Genomic DNA, 27,725 nt, shown 5'->3' with positions numbered 1-27,725 from the left:
AAAAATATAAGTCTGACATGGAACTTCTCATTGAAAAAGAAATCAAGAAGGTGAAGCATTCCTCCAAGCGTTACAACTGGCTACTCTTAAGATAAAATCAGTCGCAGTAATAGGTAGCCACACAAAATTGATATACATACATATTTCTATGCATATGTATGTATTCACGATGTAGAAAAAAAGAGAACAATGTTCAACCCATTGCGTAGTCTCTCCTTTATTTGTTGGACACATATTTTTTTGCATTCCCCTTCCCAGCCTCATCACTATGCTACACTCAAGGAAACAAGCCTCAGAGATTTCAACAATCTAATAATCGCAATTCTTAACATACTTTTGGATGAATTTCCTTCCATGTTATTCATGTGATCTGCAATCATACACAAAATATCAGTATTAAATTCATGAGTCTCTCTTTCTCCATTTGGTGCCAATGCCACCATATCTTCTACCAGTATCTTGTTTTGTTGGTCTAGACTCTTCATATAGTCCATGACACTCTTAGTAAATATCTTCTCAACATCTTCCTCATCCTCTTCTCCAAGGAGTGTTCCTTGCTTTGTGTCAAAGTAGTGAACTTTATCTTCCTCTTCACACTCACCTACTATTTTTTTGAGTTCTTCATTTCTCAATAGAACACTCAATAGTTGTCTCATCTTCCTTCTCAACTTCATGGAAAATAGTTTTATAACAAGCCATTGGACCTTCTTCTTGAGATCCTATCCGTATATTTTCTCTTCCTTCTCCCTCTTTTGCATTAGCCTCTTATTACTCGGACTCTCTCCTTCAACTCAATCATCTCTTTTTCAAACTCCACTTTATTTCTCTTTCTTCTATTGGTTCCATGTACTTTGGCATCCTTCTCCATTCTTCTTTTGGCCTTCACTCAAACCCTTAACATGATCATCAATGGTCATTTCATTCTTCTCCTCCATGTGATTTTCCATGCTCACTATGAGATTGAAACAAGCCTCCATTAACATATCACCAACCTTCTCTCCTTTGGCTTGGGATTTTGGTAACATAGGTTCACCTCCTCTAGAAATTGTTGACCATCCTTGTCCTCTTCACTTTCGAAGCTCAACATGAATAATTTTTATGTAGCCTCTCTTTTGTACAGGTTTTCTTCCATGATATTTAAGAACACTACTAGCTCTATATTACAACTCCCTTAGTTGTCACCATATCTTCTACCGTTGATTCTACCTTTGCAATTTGATAGCTTCTTGCTAAATTTAAAATTAAAATGTAAAGAGAACTTACCTACTAGGTTTCTTCACTACTGAGATTCTTAACTATCTACATTTCTCATGTTGCAAATTTCACCACCTCTGCAAACTTGGTGTAGGCTAATTATTTGTAGGCTACTCATGCCATTATAAATCCATCATACTAAAAACCTCTCGCTCCTCATCCGGTTATAGGCATTTCCGGTTTCTATAATAGTTGGAAAAACACTTTCATTTAGCAACCCTTGAGTTAATTAATTAATTTTGAAATGTGTCGGTCAAAATGTACGTCGCCCTTCAATTCCAAAATTGTATACAAAGGAATTTCCAACCAATGTCAATATCCATGCCATTACAGGGATCATGTAAGATCCCAAACATTAAAAAATTAATAGATTGGCACACTTGAGTGTTCTAATTAAAATGCTTCTATTCAAAAACATCGAACACAAAATGGATCTAGAAATGTAGCCTCTTATTTATATTATAACTAAAAACAAGATATATGCCCATACAAATAAGATTGGAGCCCCTGCAAACGGTATGCATTGATTCCCATTAAAAGGCTAATCTAAGATATTGAAACTCAATCATGGACCCTGGATGGATCCACTAGACAAATTAATTGCAGGGTTTTTATCCAGAGATCAAAGTGGAACTGGCCACGCCAACTTCTGAGAAAAAAAATAAGATGACAAACTATTGATGATCCCAATTCCTAGCTCCTATCCCCTTTAATAGGGTTGATGGAATCTCTATAAACCTTATTCTATTCTTTTCCCTTGAAAAACAAAGGAAAATACCATAGGAAGATTCCATCCATTTTAGTGATATCAATAAAAGGGAATATTGCAAATCCTCCTACCCAAAGATTGTTTCCCCTCAAAAAATCTATTTCTATCCATAACAAAAGTATTTGTATACTAATACCAATATCCCACACAAACCAGTGTGTTATTTCATCCCTCCATGCTAAATGATCTTGAATGGATCCTTTAACACATGGATCTTAAACATTTCTACCACCAATCTTTTCCTCAATAGATTCACCTGGATCCCAATGCCACTTAAGTTCTAGGACCTGTGCATTATGATACCATCTCAGCCCTCCAACACTGCTCCTGCCTAAGGTACCAAGCTACAATATGTCGTTGGCTAACGGTATCCTCCTAGGAATCATCCCATCAATAGAGTTCTAATTCATAATCTCTTGCCAATCCATCTTGTGGGAAGGATCTAATGCATGAATTCCTGCACATGGAATAATTCTACTATGTTGATGTTGCCTGATGCTAAACTCATATTTCTCCACACGATAACCCAACATGATCTATTTTGAGAACTCTTCCATTCTCTCCCTAATGTATAAAGGTGGGTTCGTAGTGCCACACACCTTATCTATGAACTCCTATAGAATGTTGATCTGGAGCTCCCAACTGTATTCCTCATGTTGCCTTGTGAGGGACTTAAGACGTTCATCTACACTAGACAACTTGGCCACTGACTTGGCACATACCCACATGAGCTCCTCAATTTTTTTTCTCCTATAATACAATTTGTCGGAATGTATGAACTCTCTAGGTCAACATCATAAGATTTGTCTTGAAATGCACGATCTCTCCCTGAAAGTCCTCTACTGCCGATTCTAGTGCCTTCCTGAATTTCTCTAAATCTGTTTGCACCAGATTCCCAACTATCACAACTCCTACTTGAGCCTTTAACCGACTCTGTAGCAATGGTTTTTTCCTATAGATTATGCCACTCATGCTCCCCCTTATGATCATTCTCATTATGTTGATTCACTACTATTTTCTCCTCACTCAAGTCTCCCTAGCCTCCTCCATCTATGGAGACAATATGTTGTTTATCCTCTTTGGTTGTCAAACATGGATGAACTAGTGGATTTTTATCTACCCATGATTGCTTATATTGTTCATGGAAGTCCTTCCAGAAATTTATGGACTAAGTTGTATGAGATTTTACCTCATCAACACCACTAGTAAGAGTTTGCTCCTCCGTTTCTCAAAGCACTTCTAAGATTATTATTGGTTTATATTGTATGTCTCTCATAAAGACATCACATTGTGGCTCATCACCTATACTAGACTTCTCATATATGTTATGGGTGTTCTCTTGAAAATTAATGGACCCAACTGTAATACAAGAATCCTCATCGTAATGGTAGGGAAGAGTCTCCACCTAATTTGTTTATGTTATGACATTTGAGCATGAGTGGTTAAGTGGCCAAGGTCCCTTGCATACATAGATATTTCCTCAGTTTATTCTTGCCCTCCCCACAACTCCTTGTTAGTTCCTCCTTGCTCAACTATTTTCTAAGTAGTTTGATATTTTTTTTACCAACCCCTCAGCTAGTTCATATGAAACAGGTGATAGAATAATCTCCTTCCTCCAAATGGCAAACAATTTGGATCGCCGTTATTTGCAGATGACCTTATCTTCTACTGAGATCAGGGACATGATCTTTTGCATATCTATTTTGACGTAGTTTGGATGGGATGTTGTAATGAAAGTATAGAAGTATTGGAGCATCTAAAGGATTATGTCATCACACTCTAGATCTAGCATAAGTATACAAAATATAAATTTCTCCACACGTTCTGAAATTTTGTACCTCTGAAAAAAAGTAAGAAGGGTGATATTGTCTAACCCCGGGAGGGCCTCTGCTATCACATGAAAAATCCTTTTCATGATGTCATTATTGCAGGGCGGTAGCAACGTTGTTAAGGCTAATATTTTACTTATGCAAGAGGTGATTGTGAGTCCATCCTTTTCACAAGAGTTCTCCAAGAACATGGGTTGTATCAAAGAAAGCATAGATGGATTCAAGGCCCAACTTGACCCTTTCCAATCTAATTTCTCTATCAAGCATAGAGCCATATATAATGTTTCCAATCATAGGAGGACATCTTCTGACCTTGTACCGTGCAATTGGGATCAAAGTTCAAAGAGACACTTGCTTTTGACATATTCCTTCCAAATATCCTTTGATTGTTGAAGGTTAACATGGACCTTTTGAGAGAAAGGCCTACTGTTATGCTCTTACTTCTGATCTATAAGTTGCATCCATTTTTTATCGACATAAGTATTGTAGCCCAGATAATCAATTGATGTATTACTGTGCATGCTTCCTAAGGTGATTCCAGAAGTAAAGTGATGACATTATGGCTTGGCATTAATGGATTTCAATACTTGGTCTTCCTTCTCTCTCGTTAGCTTTCTTCAATAAAATTGATTTACCTCCTTGGAGCAGAGATAATAAATTCTTGTAGAAATAATAACAAATTGTTCTCTTGTGATTAATGATTTTTGGCAATAAACTTCCGCAATAGAAATCTTCTCGTACAACAATAACCTTGATCTAGATATTCTATGCAGTGATACCACTCAAATATAATAGGAGAAGCTAAAAAAACTATTAAATAAATGAGGCTTAGAATACCATTGTAGTGTAGTAGGGCTAAATAAATAACCAAATTCGAAAGTTTTTGTTAAATAATTTCAACAATAGTTTGCTAATAAAATAATTCAATGTATATATTCGAAACCTAGGTTGGGCTAGCTCAAGTTACTGGAGACAACATAACATAACTTCCTTCAAGAAGCTCGATCTCTGCGACAACTCTGATCAGCTACAAGAAGTGGGACAAATGTTGTCAAAAATCCTTTGTATGATCTTCAAAAATATCTTGTCCTCATGAAAGACTCGACGTGGTTGATTTTCTCCTTTAAACAGTAAGTGGTCTAGCACAAAGTTAGTTGATTCATTTTCCCCCAAATTTCAAGAGATCCTTAGGCCTCTGGTTATTGTAACTCGACCCTTCTAGCTTATTTTACCACAATACTTAGAAACAAGGGAACAAGAAAATTTGTTCTCCCTTCTAAATAAAACTTCCAGACACCAATTTAAATAGAAAATTTGACCTCCAATTGCAAGCTAACTCGATCCAATAAAATTATAGAACTCTTCCCATAAAATAATGAAATTTGGCCTCTACTTATATTACCTTTGGCCTTAATGCAAGATGATCTTGGTTTATAAAGAGGTTTTCAACCCTCACAAGTAAATTAGTTTGGCCTCCAACTAAAACTTTTTTAATTTGATCATAAGGAAAATATTAATACAGTTCAATTGCTCACCATTCTATCTCAAGGAAACTCATATAGGTGGTCCCTAATATAGAACTCGTCATCCTCTGGCTATATAAATTGATACAACTTAGTCCCCCAAAAATCTTCATCACTGGTTATGCAAACTGGTGCCAATCTTGCTTCAGTTCATGATTGCTTGTTGGGAAAGTGATCTCATAACTAATATGCTAATCTTTATGTGATATCACTTGCTTTCTCCAATAGCCAGGTCATGTTACCGCTGCAATAAATTTGGCTCTGTTATCTGCTTTCGTTATATCAGTTCTGTAGCTCGCCAGTTTGAGGGTCCTAGATTTGGCTTCCACTGAGAGTTGGGACCCTCGGTGCTATGATCTCCACTACAACTTACACGAGTAAGTAATCCACGTAGGTGTCGGGACCTCATTCCTTGACTGACATGTGGCCCTATAGTAATGGCTTTTAGCTCCTCCATGAAAGTAACCCGACTAAGTTTCCACACCTACGTCTCTTAGCGGTTCTGTGGCTCTGATAGACTTATATGCGAATTATATTCACCGCTTTAGCTCCTCGACGTATAATCTTCGGACAACAAAGTATGGTCAGTCGTGTGATCTTATTTGTTCTCCACTGCTCTTGCTACGAATAGTTTCCTATGCCCAACTGATATACAAAATAAGGGTGCTTTCGGCTCTTCCTCCACAATATAGAGATCACCTCTCTGCTTTTATAACTACATATAACAGCTATCCATATGGATTTCCTCCCTTCTCCATTCTTGATCTGCAATGCGGCTCAGAAAAATCTGGTTCTATAATTACGACGCAACGGCTGTAAGGATGCCCAACCCTCCTCCTAAACCACAGTGACAACTTCCAACAACTATTGTACAACCCTCCGCCTAGTGTAATCGATCTGTGGCCCCAACCAGGATGCAATTGGTCTCTTTTCCCTTTCAGGTTAATCATTGGCGATGGCTTGTGTGGCCTCTCGGTCCTCAGACAGTTGCACGATGGCCGCACAGTTTCAGAAATCAAGGATGTGCCCTCGACAATCCCATCCAACAATTTTCACTGATGCACTGTGTTATAGGAATATGAGCCAAGATGTGATCAACCCTTAGCAATTCGGTTCAGTTTCTGTAGCGAAACAATTCGTGGCCCTCTCAATTAATTTCGGTGCTAATCCAAATTCTGGACTTGGCTGACACTTGGTTCCGCTGAATATATCCTTCATAAACTTGCCATAGATGCATCAATGAATCACTATTGGTGAGGAATCAAATATCCACAACTCGTTTCCTGGAACAGATTTGGAGCTTCAAGTGCTCACTCGGTCTTTTTTTTTGTAACCTCTGATCCCACGATCCAGCAAGGGAAAAGTACCCTGGATATAACGAGTGCCCTCAAACCCCAATCAACGTGGGAAGACCCAGAAACATATATATATATATATATATATATATATATATATTAAAAGTAGATCTGGTACTTGAAGAGGCGGTAGGAATAGTTAGTTGAAAAACTAGTGCTGCATGCAGCCGGTAGTCCCTGCCGTAAGGGAATGTTTTTTTTTATTTGTGCACCGTTTTTTGTGCTTTTGGCAAAGAAGCTAGCTGACATCAATTCATGTGGGTGCTGTATCACAGTGAGTTTTAATTTCAAATTCGTTTTGAGAGAAGCGTTCGTGGGTTGATTCCTCAACTCCTCTCTACGTTACATTACTAATGAAGAACGTCAAACAAGCCCAACCAAGCCAAAACCACAATGTTAAAGAAGTTGAGATGAAATGCTTGTTTGCTTTTGGGAAGGGCTTTAAATAAGCTCAATTTCCAACTGTCACTAACTCCACACATTTAAATTAATCTAAATCTTTTTGTGGGGCCGCATTTTTCCTTGCTGAAATCCAGATTAAAATTTTTAGTAAATTATGTTGTTATTTAGCAGAGAAAACATTTATGTGACTATTCACAAATTTTTACCAAGTTTAATTTAGTAAATTATGTTGTTATTTAGCAGAGAAAACATTTATGTCGGTTCACAAATTTTTACCAAGTTTAAATTTAGTTGTTCAAGATTAAATTTAAATTGTTGCATTAAGAGGACTGTCACTAACTCCATACATTTAAATTAATCTAAATCTTTTTGTGGGGCCACATTTTTTCTTGCTGAAATCCACATTAAAATTTATAGTAAATTATGTTGTTATTTAGCAGAGAAAACATTTATGTTACGATTCACAAATTTTTACCAAGTTTAATTTTAGTTGTTAAAGATTAAATTTAAATTGTTGCACTAAGAGGATGTAAAGTTCACTAAATATGAGTTACTAACTCCACACATTTAAATTAATTTAAAGCTTTTTGGGGCCACTTTTTCATGGGATCAAAATTTATATTAAATTATGTTGTGTGGCCGTAATGCCATTCAATTTAGTGCATTAACCACGGCATTACACGTGCACGCCCACAAAAGCGAACAGAACCCACCAGTCTGCATGGATTACACATAGATTACACTTGCAATACAGGTGCACGCCCACAAAAGCGAACAGAACCCACCATTCTGCATGGATTACACATGGGTTACACTTGCAAACTCAGGGAAGCCAAGAAAATTGATAAGTAGAATATGAGTCCATTTGGGAGACATGGATTACACTTGCAAACTCAGGGAAGCCAAGAAAATTGATAAGTGGAATATGAGTCCATTTGGGAGGGAGTGCCGAGAATTTTCGTTTTCTGTTTTGTTTTGAAACAAAATCATTCGGCTGATGGACGTGTGATTAGTTTAATCCCACGTGTAGGGGAAAAGCCACGTTGACCCAATTTTGTGCATGAACTCAGCTTTGTGTTATTTCAGCCAAAAATAAAGGAGGCAGGAAAGAGCACCTACGGTATGAGATAACCCCTGATTCGGCCGTTCTGAAAATCAGCAGAGTTACAACGTGAAAATATTGCCACTGCTCATATACACTAGAGTTATATTTGTGCTTTTCCATCATGAAAATTGGGCCCTAATGTCCATTTTTTTTGGGCAAAGCATCTTATAATCGTTTGGTCTTACCTGAATAATATTTTTGTTTTTAATTCTTCCTTCTCAATTTATACGTCTGGTAGGAGTGAAAAAATTCATGATAAATACTTATTTGACTACATTTTCAATGGGACAAATGGATGCCATCAATTTTTGAGTTGTACGTTGATAATGAGCATCTTTGTATTTTTCAGAAACTGAATTTTCATTACATTGTAGGTTGTTGACGTGCGGTATTCCAGCTAAAATCAAATCATCACCTAATAAATTATTTTTTCTCTCTCCTTGGACAAATGGACGCCATCGATTTTTGAGTTGTACGTTGATAATGAACATCTTTGTATTTTTCACAAACGGATTTTTCATTACTTTGTGGGTTGTGTACATTTACTTTTGTGGGTTGTGTACATGCGGTATTCGAACTGAAATCAAATCATGACCTAATATATTATTTTTTCTATCTCCTTGAATAATATATGTTTTCCTTCGTGTAATTTCTATACAATTACCAAACACTTCGGTTGTTCTATGAGAGAACCTTACATTGAAAATTGGTGTAGTGAAATTAGTGTTTAGATTCCATTACATTGAAACTGCGCGTGCCAAGAGTCGGAGAAGACCCTGGCATTGACCATTGCCTGAATTGAAAATTTAAATGGGAGCTGCTTAATATTGACCAAAGTTCTCTCGACGACCTGAGACTGGATGTTTTCCTAGGCGGCTTTGACTACGATTGCTTCCAATTCATCTCATATCCAACTTGCATAGATAAATTTTAAAATTTGCGTGGCAGTGATCATATTATAAAGCAGGATCCACACTTTGGCCATTCAACTTGACCTTTGACCAGCAAAATAAAAAGTAATAATCATTTGACAAATAGCATCCCCACTTGACGCCGCTTGAGTGGTTCACCTCGGCTTTTCAAATTTAAGTCCTTTTTATCAAGAAATTGAGCGTTCGTTATATTCCACAGTATTTCCTAGTGCTTACTAAGTTTGATTATTTAATATAGAGACAAGGTGACGTTCTTTATTATCAATTTTCAGTTTCTTATTAAATTTGAGTAATTTGTTTATCAAACTAAATGTAGACTACGTTAAAAATTTTAGAAATATTAAAAAGGTTAGCGTACATTATTCATTTAAAACAAAACAAAAAAAATTCATTTATTTTCGCTTCGTTTTTATCTGCTATTTTTATTTCAATTTAGTTAAGAATACCTTTATTGCAGGTAATCACATTTTTGTTGGTAAATGTCATCTACTTCAATAATAATTAACAACTATCTAAGAATTAGAAGAATGATATTAAGGATAAAATTCATAGACCGGGATGCAACCTATGCTTGAATAAATTGCGAACAAATTATTTCACCAATTCCAAGATTGCATTTCATCTTTTTAATTTTTCAAATTAACAAAATATCGTTATAACTTCGGCTTGTTCAATCGTTTCGAACATAAAATAAAATAAAATTAAGCCATTGAACCAGCCTGTAGGTTAAACTACAGACCACCATTGATTGGGCATTAGCCACATCAAAGAAGACAACTACCACATTAATATGCTAGTGTCGTATAAAAGTGACTTCTATCGATCTGACCATTCCGAACTTCTCCACTAATCGTGCAATAATCATTCAAAACTACCATTACCTCGTAAATAGGACATGAAAAAATACACCATTTCCTCCTTTTCACCTAACATTAGAAACTCTTTGTTAAGACTTATCAGCTATATCTCCATTTTTAAACTTCTCACATTCCCACATCTAGCTGAGTATTCTTATATGATAATCAACCTACAAAGGGTTGAAGCTCCAATTGATAGAGCGTATTTATATCAATAATGTAATTTAATATTAAAAAATAAATGGAAACTAACGATGATTACTTCTTAATCATCTCCGATTTACGGGCACAGTGAAGACTATGAAGTTTGTTGTTACGTTTTGATTATATATATATATATATATATATATATTAAAAAAATAGTGGAGGCGAGGTCGGTCTGTCTGAAGATGATCAAAGTGATGAAACGCTGTTGAGACAGTTCGGCGAGTGAAGAGAAGTACGATGCTAAAATTGGAGAATATTTTCACCTCGGACCGCGTCTTCCCCATAAAGAACAGGTCGGACAGCTTCTGCCCCTCAAGAAACATCTCGAGAAAGACTAGGTATAATAATTTTCTTTTCTCCTTTTTTCTGAACATTGCGGCAATGAAAATTGCTCTGAGATTGTGGATTTTTATTATTTAATATCTGAAAATTGTTCAGAGATTGCGGACTTTTTTATGAATTTGTTTTTAAAAGATTATAGATTTTTGTCATTATATCAGATAAATTTTCTATCAAATAAATTTTCCTAATAAGTAATACACCTGCTATACACCTGCTAATGGGGAAAGAACAAAATTCTCACTTCAATATTGCAGCACGCAAACATATAATATAGTTGAGGATTAAACAATGCTCTATTCAATCAAATTAAAATATCAGTCGCGGTAAAAACTGTAGAATGTGATGAAAATCTGGAGCAGAAATAACTCTTTTTCTTCACAGAAAAACAAGAATTCAATGTATGCTCACAACTCATATACAATATACCAAATCATGTTACACAGTATGAACAAAATCACATGTACTGTTAAATGGAACGCTTGGCCTTAATGGTCACAGGATCGAAGTTAAAAGTTATATAACGACAATTTATTTAAAATTATTTTCGACAGAACAATGCGAAAAAATAGAAAGAAACAAACTTTTAATAGTATGAAACCCTAACAATTCGACAACCCATGAACTGGGTTTTGGTCATGGTTACAAAACCCCCAGAAAGAAAAAAAAAAATAGTCTCTTGAGAACCTGACATTCGAGGAATAAAAGTCATGAGATAGAAAATAAACCCTCAATGACAAATTTTGTAGAAGTTATTCCTTCCCAAAGAACACTAACCAATGCTGAACATCATTGCATAGCTCAGAGTTAGTGGTCAATCGAAAACATAATAGTCATAAAGTGAATCACAGGTTATAAGAGAACCGTAAGGTCGGATTATACCTTTAAAGGTTATTGAAATCAAGCGAAGTCAAATTATTGTCGTGGAATTCGCAGTAGGAAGATAGGAAAATTAGGAACAACATGAAATTGTAAAACAGTTGGTAGCCCCAAAATCCTTAACTTGCAAAATCGGATAGCCAGACACCGCTTGGTACGTATCGAAATTTGGATAAACTTTACCTACATCAAGAGCCATGAGCCATTACAAAGAAAAAGTCATTAAATTATCACTCTGTGACCAGAAAGAGGGATTAATTCCCAAACAAACATACGCAATATTAACCCTTGTTACAGAAAACAGAATTACGTGACTTGAGCTATCCAATTTGGGCCTGTCGGCTGGTGTTCTCATTGTAAGCCTCAATATTAATAAATGGGCACAATGCAGTCATACTACATAAAACATAAAAGAAACCCTTGAGATGCCGAAAGACTGGAAACATGAACTATAGAACCCTTTGGCAAACCTGAAATATTCGTGGTGGTCTATGGCACAAGTTGCAATTTTTTTCATATTTGTACTGGTTCTCGTGTTGCTTACCTCGCTTGCCCTGTCTTTTATGGTGCAGGTGCTTCGGTGTAGATCAAAAGAACTCACCAGAGACGAGTACATAGAGGTGAAAGGCTCCTCGCAGGGTTTTCTTCTTGTGAGATAAGCTTTGACAGGGTTCCATAAGCTGTGTAAGCTTGGGTGGTAAACACGGGCTGTGACAGGTGGTCAACATGCAAATTAGGTAATTAGGTGCTGGCTTAACGTGGAAGAGGCCCCAGAAAGAACTTAGGATAAGATGATATTGCAAACTTTGCCTCCACAGCCTACCACAACGTACTTTGGATAACATAAGATTGCCTCAATATTTTTGCATCGGGCAACGTGAAGGCTGCAATAAGACCTCAATTGTTTGCCGAACAAAAACTTTGGATAAAATTTTGTTGAATAAAATTGGGAGCATCAAACTTAGGTTAAAATGCCAAAACACAGAAAAAAACTGGTCAAAATATCAAGTAATGGTAGGTCAACGATCGATCGATCGCTATTAGTCCCAGGCAGGGACTAATAAGAGACCAACTTGGTTGTTATCAAATATCAAGGACCATGGAAATGTCGGCTATGAGAATAAATCCCACCTAAGTTCCCCACAAAAAACCCTCAGGATGGCGATGCACAACTCTCATACCACTTGAAGATCGCAAACGTTAAAAATTTTAATATACCACTGGAAGATCGCAAACGTTAAAAATTTTAATAGACACAACACACTTGAGTGTTCTAATTAAAATGCTTATAATAAAAAACATCGAACACAAAAGGCATCTCAAAATGAAACTTCTTATTTATATTAATAACTAAAAACAAGATACATGCCCATACAAATAAGAGTGGAGCCCCTGCAAATGGCATGCATGACTAGTCATTAAAAGACTAATCTAAGATATTGAAGCTCAATCATGGACCTTGGATGCATGACTGGTCATTAAAAGACTAATCTAAGATATTGAAGCTCAATCATGGACCTTGGATGGATCCACCAGACAAATTAACCGTGGGTTTTCGGATCAAAGTGGAACTGCCCTCACCAAGTTCGCAATGAACAAAACAAGATGACAAACTCCTGGTGATCTCAATGCCTAGCTCGTATCCCCTTTAATAGGCTTGATGAACTCTCTAGAAACTTTATTTTATTATTTTCCCTTGAAAAATGGAAGCATATACCATGGATAGATCCCATGGGAAAATACCATGGGTAGATTTCATCCATTTTAACCATATCAAGAAAAAGGAATATTATAGATGAAGAGCTCAACACATGCATTTTCAATTGAAATGACATTATAATAAGTTTGGAAAGGAAAAAGACCCTTTCTTATAAGATCATGCTCACAATCCTAAATTGCTTTTAATGATATATTTAATTTTTTGAACCCCAAGAGCATCACTTTCTCTAATACCACTTGATGCAACAAATTCCCATTTTACAACCACAATGTGGACCCAATTTAAGATGTTCTCGATCCTGCTAGTTGATATATAATTTTGTAAGGGGATTTCCCAAAATTTCAAAAATCAAGACTGTAGGTTGGGCACTTAAGCTCACTTAAGATGTTCTCGATCATGCTAGTTGATATATAATTTTGTAAGGGGATTTCCCAAAATTTCAAAAATCAAGACTGTAGGTCGGGCACTTAAGTTCACATCCACACTATGTTAAAACCCACGGCTAGATCCCTCATATGACTCACTCAAAACTGATCATTTAACCTACAAAACGCTGGCTAGAACTTCCGCTTATATCCTATTGTTTAGATATTGTTAATGGTACACTTTCCTATAATTATGGGGGTCCATACTCATTTTCACCTAGATATGATTTCTCGTCGTTGCTTTAATCCAGGATCCCAACACAAACAAGACCAATATGGGAATTCGTGAGTGTTAACATCTTGACCATGGTTTCCACCTAGATATTATTAAACGACTTCAACCTGGTCTGGTCCAAAAGTCTGATTAATTTCCTCATCGCTCGAAACTTGAATATGGATATGTTTTTGTTGGTCTACATTTTTTTTAAATTTTGGACTAGATATGGTTGTATCAGGATGATGTCAATACTTCGATAAAAAATATCTTAGAATATGGGGTTAGGCCCACCCACTGAGAATGATTGAGAGGAGAAAAATAGATATGAGAATAAACTTAGAAAGTGAGGTGGAGGGAACACTTATCTTAACATTACTCAATAACAATTAAATAGATTATGTTATCATTTCGTAAGTCCTCAAGGCTAAGGAGAGGAATGCAAAGGTAACCACAAACCAAAATTTACGGTTGGAAGCTAGCCCTTCCAAACCCATAGAGGGCCCTCTCTTATGAAATATTCTTGATTTTAGGCTAGGTATATAGATAAAGGTAGAATAGTTTTAACGGTTTGATGGCAGGGGTGAGGGAAAATCCATTAGGCATGGAGTTAAATCAAGCTAATGATTTTCAATGCTATGACAAGAAATGAAGAGTCGTTAGATAGGGGAAAGGAAGGAAATCTTTATGGTGTCTTTGTCAAATTTCATTGTAGAGAGGTGAGTAAAAGAATAAGGAAATTGATAATATCTAAAGCATCTAGCTGAGGATGAATTTTAGATATTATGATGGAGGAAAAAACACTGAAATTTTTAGTTATCTATAGCAGAGCACCTAAAAGTGAATTCTGAAATAATTTATTTTAACTAAACATTAAAGATATAACATTTAAGCATGGTTATAACAGAAGATAAAGAAACATAAACATGAAATAAACATCACCATAAATGATTGACACAATAATCCTTGAACAAGTAGACTTCGACCTTCATCATTCACTGAATTTTTCAAATAAAACTGTAAAATGCACAATGTCTCTTCTTTATCACACACTGACCAACCCTAGTATCAATCAAAATTACATCATATATACATACAAAAATATTAATTCTTCCATTTAGGAATCAAATTCCACAAAAAGATTTAGTTTTTTGCTTGTAGTATAAGTGATTATAGAACGACCTTCTACAAACTAGGAAATTGTTTGACTAAAGGAATTTTTAAGCAATACATTGAATGCCTACATAAAGATGAGGTTTGAATCTCCAAAACACTTGAGAACACTTTTCATAACCATATCAATCAATTCCAAAAGGTTTGGAGTCAAAATTTAAAGGTCACACTACTGACTGTGTGGAAGTGCAAGAAAATTTGTTGCGCTTCCATATAGTGAGCAGTTTGAATTTGTTGTGCTACTTCCTTCTTCATAAAAAGCGCAGCAACTAAGTGCAGTCAATTCATCATTTTACTACTTTTTATCATATCTTGTACTTTTTAATGTGCGGGACAGGTGGAAGAAAACCCCGAAAACATCAAATACCTTTCAGAAAACATCTATCCCAATTGCAAACCTCCCTTCTTGAAAATCATCATCTGCAATAAAAGTGAAATGACTGAGTGAAATGAACTTCATTCACATGAATTTGACCAGGTCTCGAAGTCTCTAACTGAGAAAAATGGTTGTTGGATGGTGTTGACAATCTTTAAATACCTTCTTGAACCTCCATACATAGCAAAAAATGTCGAATCTATGATCTTCTATTAAACCTCGATGTTTTTGATAGTAGCACAACAAATTTGTTGCGTTACTTCGTATATGATTGATATAAACTTGTGCACTTGGAGAAAATGGGAAAAAAATTACCTTGATTACATGTCAACAATCAAACATTAGTTGCCTTAGCTAACAAATCCAGTGTTCCTCTTTTTTCCTCCTTTTTTCCTTGCAATGCCTCTTGCAATTCTTATTTTGTATCCCTCTACTCCTTTTTCAAGGTGATATGTCTTTTTTAAATGCTCTTGAGCTGTCTAGGTGTTGAAGGCTTGAAAATATATCCTTACAACATTATAAGGAATACCACCAGATCGAGAACTTAGAGCAGTTCCTTTTCCGTTGAAATGGTGGTTCCGAAAGGTTAAACTAGGTCCAGTTAGATTATTTATATGTCCATTGGCTTAGAATATGAATAAACCTACCAATAGAGAAGAGACATCAGACGAGTTCTCTTGTTGATCAGGCAAGAGATTGATCCTGAAGCTGATCTTGGGTTTAGCCAAGCCACAACTAAATTTTTCCTCTTAAAGAGAGGACTTGATGCAAACTAAGATGTAAATGCAGAACTAATCTAAAACATAAAAAACCTATCTCGAACTAGAATGGGATAGACCTCTCCTAATTGGAGAGAAAGTTAACTTAAACAGGGGGAAGGAACTAACATAATTCCTCATGTGATTTTGTATTAGTTAGAGGAAGTAGTTCACATTAAGTTGTACAAGTGAAAGTAAAATAAGCTTGAAAATGATTAATAAATAGTTATTAATCACCACGGGAATACTTCAATGAATTAAGATTGATTCCAATCTCATCCTACCCTGCAAAGATAACTTTAACAAAGTTTCAACAACAAAATGTCAATGACATAAAAATAGTGCATAATATGAAATAAACATAATACTGTTTATAATAAAGTTTAGAAAGAAAAATGAAACTTTAGCAGTGAGACAATAATCTTGCATTTTGGTAATAGTACACAAGAATAAGAATTAATCAAAACCATGTCAAACTTTTATTACCACAATTTCAAGAGTAGCTCTGACCCTAAATGAAAGTGCTTGCAATAGTCCAAAGTCCCTTTATAACATAGTCATAACTTTTCTACAATATCTACAATAAACCTCTCTATGATCTACAATTTTGCGAAAGAACGAATTAAATTATTACAAAAATTCCTCGTGTGTGGATCATGACTTCTTCTCTCCCTTGAGGAGATTATATTTATATAGAGATTAATGTGAAATTATGAAAATAACAACAGCTCAATGCATCTCTCAAAAATTGAGATAGAAATTAAATTAGGTGTTTGATTTTTGTTTAATCATCAGCCAAATGTAGATCTCCTCTATTTGATAAAGTGCATGGTTAAGCTTGTCACTGAGTTCAATTTATTTTCTGTTGATAACCACTAAGAAAATTGGCTGACAAGATGACACTCTTCACCGTATTAGTTTTTGTTTAAGATTTTCCTTTTGTCTATTTTGGTTTGGATCTCAACATGTGGTTGAGTGGTTTTTGATCGAATGATCTATTTGATTCGTATATCCTAGATCAGACTCTTACTTCTTCCTTATCGACCTTGGTTTGATACTTTTTTCAAAATATAACAAAGTAGTGAGTTATATTATTAATTTAGACAAAAACTAAATTTAAAACTAAACAAACTTCCTGCATAACCACTTAAAATAGACTTTTAATTATTATAAGAGGGACCCCATATGGAAGCAAGAAGTGGCAAGAACCTAGTGATATCAAAGAAAGGATCATCAGAACTTTTAAAATGAGACAACACAAAATTCTTGCAATATTGGGTAGCTCGGATGTGGAGCAGATCCGATTTTCCATTAAATTATTTTTGATAATTATATCAAGTCCATAACAAAATTGGCAAGTGGAGGATTAAGTCATATCAACGATTTCATATATGTGACATTTCAATAATTCTGATTAGATAGGGGGATGCGATATTTCGATTAATCAATCTTAATATGCAAATTGTGTTCGGATATGAGAGAAAATAGTGTGTCAGAGATCAGAGATGGATGATTATAAAAAATCAGAGATCAGAGATGGATGACTATCGAAAGTTGGAGATCAGAGGAGCATGATTATCGCATATCAGAGATCGGAGGTTTTGAGTGGAGACACATAACAAAACTCTAATAGGGATTCTGCGATATAAGGGAGCAAAGGAGAATTATGAGATATCTGGGTATTCCATCCAATAAACTACAAACACTATTAAATGAGCCCAAGAGTTATGATACCATGGATTTTGAAAGGAAACTTCCGATATTAATAAGTCTCAAGGTTGTGATATATCATGGCCACCTTATCAAAAGACTGCATCTTCTTTATAATATAAGCCAAAGGCACTTTTTGGAAAATATAGCAACTAACAATAATAATGAAGATCTTGTTCTTGGGGGCTATGTTTTATTAATCTAGGATATTTTAAACAAAAGCTTATTTACAAAGTTGATTAACAAACAAATTTAATCAAACTTAAGAAAACTGTAAAAACAAAACAAGTGTAAATAAAAGGAAAATTAGTCTGAAATGAGGTAAACACACACAAAGCTTACATGCATTGAAAAAATGGTCCCCATAATTTTATTATACGACTAAAATAAAAAAATTAAATGGGGGTTTATTGAGTACTACAACAGTTAGCGACAAAATGGGCGAAACAATTATCTTTGGGCAAATACTAAGGAAGCTCAAAGAAAAAGGAATAAAAACGAGATGTTAGGACTAAACCTTTCCTTTTAAAAATATCTCTATAAAAATAATTTAGAATTTAGCATCTACATAAAATATCATGTATTAAATATAAGAGTATAATCATATTTTAGACGGCTATGCATAGATATTAGGTTGAACTAAAGAAAAAAAACTTTATTTATGATTTCAACTTAAAGATATACTCGAATGTCACAGGTAGTGCCACTACTGCCAGCATGAATCCATAGTCTCAACAAGGTCACCTTTTAACCCTTAGAAGTATCAATATCCCATCCATTAGTTTATACTTTAGAGGAATAAGTAATAATTATTTTATTTTTATTTTTTTACTTTGAAATCCACTATCCTAGCTTGGTGATGAGATGATATTGACAATGCTATACACCAATACTAATAATAGTGAACATGCCAACTTGTGATGAGACCTCCAAAATTATAACCATTTTGCTACAAGCCATTATCCTAGCTTGGTAACCAATTGTGATAATGTCACCACTATTAGTGCCTATGCTCATGGTAGGATGACTCTTTGGTGAGATCCCCTATCCCTCAAGCCTTTTATTATTTTTAAATTACACTCTAAAAATATTTTATTAATGGATGGGGAGACAAATCCACTCCTTAAAGATCGAATGATAGGAAGAGTCATAAAATTCTAAGCTTTTATTGATGAACTTTGCTTCTTTAGTAGCTAAATATGTTATACGTTATCATATGATAGAATTAGCCTTTACAATGTTAAGCTTAGAGATCATTTGGAAAAATGATGATTAAGTAGTAAGAGATTATAGTGAAGTGAAAATATGAAAGATAGCATAATGATGTTTCTTTTAATAATATTCCTTTTGGAGTGAACTCCATTGGATCACACAGATAGAAATATAGCCCAAGCATAAAACCAAAAGAAATTTTACTTCAACGAACATAAAACACTGGTATATATAAATGGTTATGTAAAAATGAAATAAAAAAAATCCAAGTACCAAATGTTAGCAAATCTGCAGGGAAGTCAATCGGGAGAATGAGCTTTGCATAAATTGTTTACAATATATAAAAAGTATATCAATATTAGAGCTTTTATCTTGTAAATAAATTTGTTAATTGAGGCTTATTAAATGATAACTCATTGATGTGCATTTTTGGGGACTTTCTCCTTTTACAAATCCCATTCTAGAAATTTAAATTACAAGTCTTTAAATATTGTTTTGTTTTAAGAAAAAAAACATCAATCAAAATGAAAATCAGAAGAAGAAAGGGAAGAAGAAACTTCCTGAAACTCCTTGACTGTTCTTCCTAGTTTCTTTTACTAATCTCTTCAAACAAAATAAATTCTAAAACCAATGAAAACCTACAAAACAGAGGAGACAAGGATAAGGGAATATAACTCGAAGAGAAAAAATAAATAAAGGGAAAAAATGTAGAAAATAAAAGGATGAGAATGTGCATATGAAACTTAACTGAGAATTTTTTTTCTCCAACCAAGGTAACCTCTACTTTTAATTGGAAGTAAAAACATGAATAAGTGGCTTTGAATGCATTTTTTCATTCACCCAAAATCATAATTTATTCAATTTAAAACTACTACTAAACTACACAAAATCCAAATCTAAAAAGTAGACTAAGGCCAAGTCGAATCATACTTTTAGTGAAACCATTCAAGCATCTTATTTTCTGCATGAATATATACATCAAACATTAGTAACAAAACTATAAATCTATAGCCAGGAATCGGCTCTGGATCCTGTGAGTCGGCTCGGCTTCCTGCGAGATCTGCACTCCGCGGGATCTACAGACTGCGCGCGCGCCTGCTTCCTACGAATACCAATCCTTGCGGGCCGGTCCGCCGCAAGCCTTTGCTTCTAGCTGTGGATGACCAGGGTTTGATCTGCTGGCCCTCCATGGAGGAGCCGACTCCCCCCAGGGGTCTTCCTCCCCCCATCCATCTTCTGCAGTTGAGGCTTTCAGATCCTTGTTGACCTCTCTGCCCAAGAAGAAATTTGTGGAAGCTGCCAAGTTCATGAAAAAGCTAGACGATATCCTCGAGATCACCCTTGCTCCTGAAGGTATGATTTAGGGAGCATTATCTCTGGTGGATAGTGCTCTGGTCGGTCAGTTTACTGGTCTCTGACCTTCCCCAAAATCAATAGAGAATTGGGTTGCTAGGAATTGGGCTTCACTGATAAAGAACAAGGTAACCTCTTACTTCCACGGAAGAGGATACTTCTTATTTGAAATTTTAGAAAAAGAGGACAAGGATCTCATTTTCAGGAATGGCCCTTACTTCATGGGCCCTCAAGGGCTGTATCTAAATAAATGGATGCCAGACTTCGATCCGGTGGTGGATGTGCCTTCAGCTGTCCCAGCGTGGGTAAGGTTCCCCAATCTCCCTGTTCATTGCTAGAACTGGGACTCTTTGAAACATATAGGAAACACTCCTAGGAAATTCATAGACAAGGCCAACAGTAAAGATCAGTATGACTACACCAGAATTTGTGTGGAGGTAGATCTAGAGGTCGGACTATTAGAAGCCATCAAAATAAGGGTAGGTCTGTGGACACATGTGCAGAAATTGGACTATGAACAGCTACCGTTCAAATGATGGAAGTGCCTTGTATACAGACATTTCGCCAGAGACTGCCTGTCCAAAGCGGTAGAAGAAAAAGGGAAGGAAGAAGGTTGGAATCAGGCAAAGCGACCCAAAACTTCACTTTGGAAAAATGCAAATTCAAATCCTAGAGCTTCACAAGCGGGGCCTGCTTAGATTCTAGCCAAGGAAAGCCAAGGGAACAAATTTGAGATCCTGGGATCTGAAGTCATGAATACGCAGGAGCCAGAAATTGCGAAGGAGACCTCTCCTAAATCCACAAGTGTACTGAAGAGATACAAAGGGAAGATGTCAGAAGAAGAAGAGGAAGCCCAAAAGTCTGAGGATTTGGAGGAAGAAGGAGAAACAGGGGAATCATAGTCTACCCCTAGAAGATCCACAAGAGGGTGAATGTCAACAAAGGAAAAAAGAGATCCAGAAACATACAAAGACAAGCTTCAGGGCAACTAGCCAACGCTAGAGAAACTTCTAGCAAAAACCTTGAAGATGAAGAGGATCCAGACCCAGATCTCTAAAGGAGATCATCACAACAAAAGTAAATTATGAAGATAGTCTCTTGGAATTGTAGGGGAATGGGCACCAAAGATAAGGAAGAAGCTATGAAGAGCTCAATAAGACTGGAAGCCCCGGATATTTTTCTCATCCAGGAGACTAAATTGAAGGATTCAGCCTTCCTCCAGGTAAGCAAAAAAATTTGGCAAAAAGATGGAGCGCAAGAAACCTCTGCCCATGGAGCATCAAGAGGACTTGGGTCACTCTAGAATCCCAATAAGTTCTCTTTAATCTCTGAATCCCTAAACACGCATTGGATTTTGTTAAAATTGCAGCATTTAGAATATAAGGAAACTATTTTCTTGGTCAATGTATATGCTCCTAACAATGCAGGGGAGAAAAGATTATGTTGGGACACCATCAAAGACTTGGAAAATCTAGAAAATTTAGAGAATATAATCATAGTCGGAGATCTCAACCTCACCCTCCTCTCATCAGAAAAAGGAGGAGGAAGTATAGGCAGGGATTCGGCAAGAGAATTAGTGGAAGATATCATGCAAGATTGGGATCTGATTGACATTAAACCAACTACTGGCAAGTTCACGTGGTCAAACAAGAGAGTTGGCCCAGGTCACATAGCGGCAAGACTTGACAGATTTTTGGTGCAAAGCTCCTTCCTGCTTCTTGCACTAGAAGCTAGAATGCGCATTCTCCACAGCAGCATATTATATCACAATCCAATTAGCCTAGAGTTGTTGACCCCCAAGGACCTGGGGCCTATCCCTTGCAGATTCAGCTCTCTCTGGATCAAAGAGGCAGACTTCATGGAAAAGGTTAGAGACTGCTGGAAGGACCCTGTCAAGGGATCCGACTTCTTTGTTTTGGAGGAAAAACTCAGAAGAATTAAAGCCATGTTAAAAAATTGGGCTAACACCCTACCCAACCATGTTGTGCAAAGGAAAAAAACCCAAACTGAGCTAGAAAGTTAGCAACTTTATCTTTAAGCAGCCGAAATTACCAAAGAAGAGTTGGAAAATGAGGCTAGGCTCCAGAAAAGTTTCCATAAGGCCTGCCTGGCAGAAGAGGAATATTGGAGGCTCAAGTCCAGAAGTATTTGGCTTAAATCTGGTGATAGAAACTCCTCCTTTTTTCATAAACAAGCCCAAGCTAGGAAAGGGCGTAATTCCATCATGGAAATAAAAGAAAAAAACAACGTATTGAACGACTTTACATGCATAAAAAGGGCAGCCTCAGAACACTTTGGGAAGCTGTACAGGGAGGATCTATTAGTTGATCATAACGACAACCTCCTGGATGTTTTCCCTAGCCTTATCACCTCCAAGATGAACTAGGCACTTGAAAGCAAAATCATGCACAAGGAAGTCAAGGAGGCCCTTTTCGCAATGGATCTTGACAAAGCTCCGAGATCGGATGGTTTCATGCCTAGATTTCTCCAAACCTATTGGTAGATCGTTGAGAAGGATTTCCTCAAAATGATTCAAAAGTCCCAAGACTTCCAGAAGATTGGAGGCTACACAAATTCAGCCTTCCTCGCCCTCATTCCCAAAGAGAAAGGAGCAAACTCTTTCAGCAGATTTCGCCCAATTTCTTTATGCAATATTGGGTACAAAGTTATAACCAAAGTGATACCAAACAGGTTGAAAATAATTCACCCCAAAATCATCCCAGATAACCAAGGTGGATTTATTCAGGGCAGACAGCTGGTTGACAATTTTGTGCTGGTTCAAGAGGCAATCCACTCTAGCCTTCATCGAAAAGAAAAAGATATGGCTATTAAATTTGATCTAGCAAATGCATTTGATCATGTTAGACATAAGTTTTTGTTTGATGTGTTACACAAACTAGGGTTCGGTCAAAACTTCATCAAGTGGATCAAAGCATGTATTTCAGAACCTTGGATTGCCCCACTGGTGAATGGTAGGGCGGCTGATTTCTTCAAAGCCTCAAGAGGGCTAAGGCAGGGGTGTCCCCTTTCACCCCTCCTATTCGTCCTTCAAGCCTTTGTCCTCAGCTTCTACCTAGATAAAAAGCAACAAGATCATGAAATCGCGGGCCTATGCATTCCAAGAGGGGTAAAAAAGATCAACCATGCCCTTTTTGCGGATGGTACTTTATTGTTGGGGGCTACCTCTCTTCACTCAGCTATTAAATTCAAAGAAGTTTTGGACGTCTACAGTAAGGTTTCAGGCAGCATATTAAACAAGGACAAATGCAATATACACTGTTGGAATACCACTGTTCAACTGCAAACTCAATAGCCAGATGCATAGGATTCACTTCCTCTGTTACCTAGTCCTCATTTAATTATCTTGGGCTGCCAATTTTCCATAGGAGGGCCTTGAGCAAAGACTGGTACCCCCAGCTAGACAAATTCAAAACCAAAATGCAAGCCTGGGGATCTTCTTGGCTCAATATCACCGGAAAATTAGTGCTCAGCAGTCTTCCGTTATTCAAATTCTCAGTCCTTCTGGCACCCGTTGGAATCATCAAAAAGATGGAGGAGCTAATCAGACAGTTCTTTTGGAAAGGAGGCAAATAAAATGAGAAGAGAATTTCCCTAGTCAACTGGGAAATAGTCACCAAGCCAATTTACGAGGGAGGATTGAACTTCAAAGATCTTAGAATTCAAAATCTAGCCATGGTAGCCAAATTGATTTGGAAAATCATAGCGCCTAATCTAGGTTGGGTATAGGTTGCACTGTGGAGGAAATACTTCAGAGGAACTAGACTCAGATGCCCAGAACAACCCAAAAATCAACTTAGAACTCCTCTCAGTATGTTCATCAATAGAATCGGCTCGCTAATAAGCAATTACACTTTCTGGATCCGAGGGAATGGTAAACGAATTCATTTGTGGAATGATAGTATCTTGGGTAGACCTCCGTTGGCTGAGCTGAGAGGCACGGTAGAGTTGAAGCACTGGACGTCTGAGGTGAAAATCAATACTCTGTGGGACGTATCGACTTGGAAAGAGGATGCTTGGGTGGATTGGAAGTAGCTCCTTATTCCTCCTGCACTACACTCAGAGCTGGCTACGTTCTACACAAATCTTCACGGGTTGGCTCCCACTCATGTGCGAAAGTAGGATGAGAGAGGTTGGGGCTCAACTCGGGAAGGCTACACAGTAGCTCAGGGATATGCTAAGAGTCTTGAGCATCCCCATGTGCCCCCTAATCTTGCCCCCTGGGTTGACATATGGAAAATCCCTTTAACCCTAAAAATAGACCACTTCTGTTGGCTTCTCTGCCATCAAAAAATTCTCAAAAAAGACAGGCTCTAGAAAAGGGGCATCTATGGGCCCTCTCGCTGCATGCTATGCAAAGAAAACTTAGAAACCGCCCTTCATCTCATGATCGAGTGCAAGTTTGCAGTATCTATTTGGCAGGAGCTTCTAGTGTCCTGGAAATACAAGTTCACTTTCCCCACCTCAATTTTGGAACTGTTCACTGGCTGGATGATTAGATATCCAGGCCCACTTCCAAAAACTATAACAATCAGATCAGCGTGGAGTGCACTGCCTAAGTTTATCAGTTGGCAATTCTAGTTGGAAAGAAACATAAGGATATTCCACAGCAAGGAATAGGACTACAGAATAGTTGCTAACTCAGTGAAAAGTTAGCTAGTCGAGTGGCTGGAAGACAAAGGAGATGATTTAAACCTAAGTCAGCAAGACAAAGATTTGGGATCTGTTCTCAATTTCAAATTTCAAAAATCGAGCAGCTTCCCTCCATCCCTCATAGAATGGAAAATCAGAAAAAACGAAGAAGACTTTTAGTATTGGTTGTCCAATAAACCACTTCCTTCTCTCTTCTTTGATGGGGCAGCAAAATGGAATCTAGGAATTGCTGGCATAGGAGGGCTTATCATTAATCAAGATGGTTCTTCTTCACACAGATTTTCTTGGGGTTTAGGCCATTCCTCAAGCATACAAGCTGAGGCAATGGCCCTCTTCCAAGGTATCAAACTCCTTAAAGAGCTAGGATTTGAGGAGGCAAATGTCTTTGCAGACTCCCAGGTTATCATAAATGCAGTGGTGAACAATTCCAACGTAGCGGATCTGCAACTAGAAAGGATAATTAGAAGGATCAAAAGCATGACAAATTCCATAAATCTGAATTATTTTCATGTTTTAAGAAAAAATAACAAAGAAGCTGACATCGATGCAAACAAGGAAATTCACTTAGATGCCGACACTATGCTCAGAGACAAGGAAACCCTTTGGGAACCAATCCCTTAAAGAGTCATGTTTTATTGCTTTATTTTACAGTAGTTTGTTTGTATCTTTCAGCTAGGGAAATTAGCAGCAAAAGCTCACTATAGCAAATGTAAAAAAAGGAAGCTGAAAAGAGTAGGAGCTTTTTTCCTCTTGTTGGAAAGCCATGCAGAATTCTGCTCCTTCTCTTGTAACTGAATTTGAGGCTGTTAGCCAATCAATTAATGAAATCCCATAACCGTTCTTGTAAAAAAAAAAAAACAAAACTATAAATCTACTAAACCAAAATAAATAAAACTAAAAACATTAAGTACATCTATTGTTAATGTATGTACACGAAGAAGCTTATTTACGTTCACCCTCTCTTGGAGATTTTCTTTCAACCATATCTCGATGGGACTAAAAAATATTGATGGATATTAGTTAGAGATTGGCAGTAATATGAAGAAGATAATATCAAGTCAGGTTGTGAAAATATTCTATTAAATGCAATGACCTACATCAAACTGTCAGTTTTATGTACATATGATGGAAAATCATCAATTACTTTAGATGGTTGACCATGTTGTAAGAATACACCCTCTTGTTGGCATTGCTTTTGAGAAGAAAGAAGCAATTGATAAGAGATTAACATAATTTAAAATCGGAAGAGTAATAACTCTTGATGTTCATGATTATGATTTGAAGCTTCATTTTCCCATTCAGGAAATGCCTCAATTGAATGTTCAATATTGAATTGCTCAATATGTCAACATAAGATATCAAAAAACAGAAAAATGAAAACATAAAACAGATCTGAAATCAAACAAAATAAGTTAGGGAACAACAATGAAATCAAATCACAATTTACACTATTGTTACAATTATTGTTACAACACAATTGAGACAGGTTTGAAGTGAGTTCTTCTTGATAAGAATTGGTCATAATAATGGAAGTAAAATGATTTCCAACACTAATTTGTGAATAATAGAGAGGATCAGGATTATGAATAGAAGAGAGAATTTGATCATTATAAAAATCATGGATTGGAATCGGTTCTTGAATGTCAAAATCACATGTATGACTAATTGTTTGAAAATGAGAAATAGTTGAAACAATTTCTGAGTTGAGTTTCTCTTTATTTTTAAGTATGATTTGATGTTGATCACGGGATTTAATGTATAAGAAGATAAATCAACATCCTCAATGTCAGAGTAATTATTGTAAATGACTTCAGAACATTCATTAAAATTCTCTTCATTCTCATCCAATGTATCAAAACGAGAAGGAATCTGTAGAATATGTTTATTAATGCCAAGAAGAATCATCAATGAATGATTTTCTATCTCGATGAAAATTAATTGGAAATTAATTTATATCAACCTCTCTATTTTCTGAAACAGCATTAAAGTAAAGGGGATAAATTGTTATCAACAAAAATATTAGGTTAGAGGTGAAAATGAGAAGCAAAAGAAATGAATTTAAAAATATCTCTATTCGTGAATTCTTGTGCGTTTTCTTCATGGTGAATTTCAGATTCCATATCATCTACTTGGCTAATTCTGCTTTCTTCAAGAATGTTCTCTGGTTGCCCTCAATTTTCTATTTGATCAACATGATCAAATTCAGAAATTTGTAAAGCAAGTTGCATATTATTGGAAATTTCAATTTCTACTTGTAGTCGCTGATTTATAATCTGATTTTCTAAATTTAATTCATAGTTATTTTTAGATTTCATGGCAGATGGTCCTTCAAGTTTATTTGTGATTTCTTGTTGTAGTTGTTTATCAAATTATTGCAGGATTTTCCATAAAGGTTCATTAGCCTGATTATTATTAACACTATAAGAGGTGTGTACTAGATTTAAGAATTTATTGTACATGAATGAGGCCACTTCATCATGGTTGATATCCACCTCTATATCAAAGTTTTTGATAATACCACTGGGAGTTGAAGGTGGGTCATCTCATCTTGAAATTCTTTCATACAAATTTGAAATGGGAGGAAGAGAAAAAATATAGTCATACCAATTTATCAATTCATTTCCTGAAGGTTTATCTTTAGCTTTGAATCTCAAGCAAATTA

At 36.2% G+C, this 27,725-nt stretch overlaps 1 protein-coding gene across 1 annotated transcript in view; it reads right to left on the bottom strand.

Moving 5' to 3' along the window:
• Positions 1-20,348, bottom strand: part of LOC149139504 (glutamate receptor 2.7-like) — a 48,540-nt gene extending 28,192 nt beyond the window's left edge. The window contains exon 1 of the mRNA XM_089450747.1: positions 20,152-20,348. Within this exon, the coding sequence (XP_089306873.1) occupies positions 20,152-20,348 (197 nt within the window). The remainder of the gene's footprint in view (positions 1-20,151) is intronic.
• Between the last annotated feature and the right edge of the window lie 7,377 nt (positions 20,349-27,725).

The sequence above is a fragment of the Pinus tabuliformis genome, chromosome X (assembly GCF_031772625.1).
Source record: "Pinus tabuliformis cultivar Carrire ecotype Pingquan chromosome X, CPIR1, whole genome shotgun sequence".
NCBI lineage: Eukaryota > Viridiplantae > Streptophyta > Pinopsida > Pinales > Pinaceae > Pinus > Pinus tabuliformis.
This window is presented reverse-complemented; position numbering and strand designations above follow the sequence as displayed.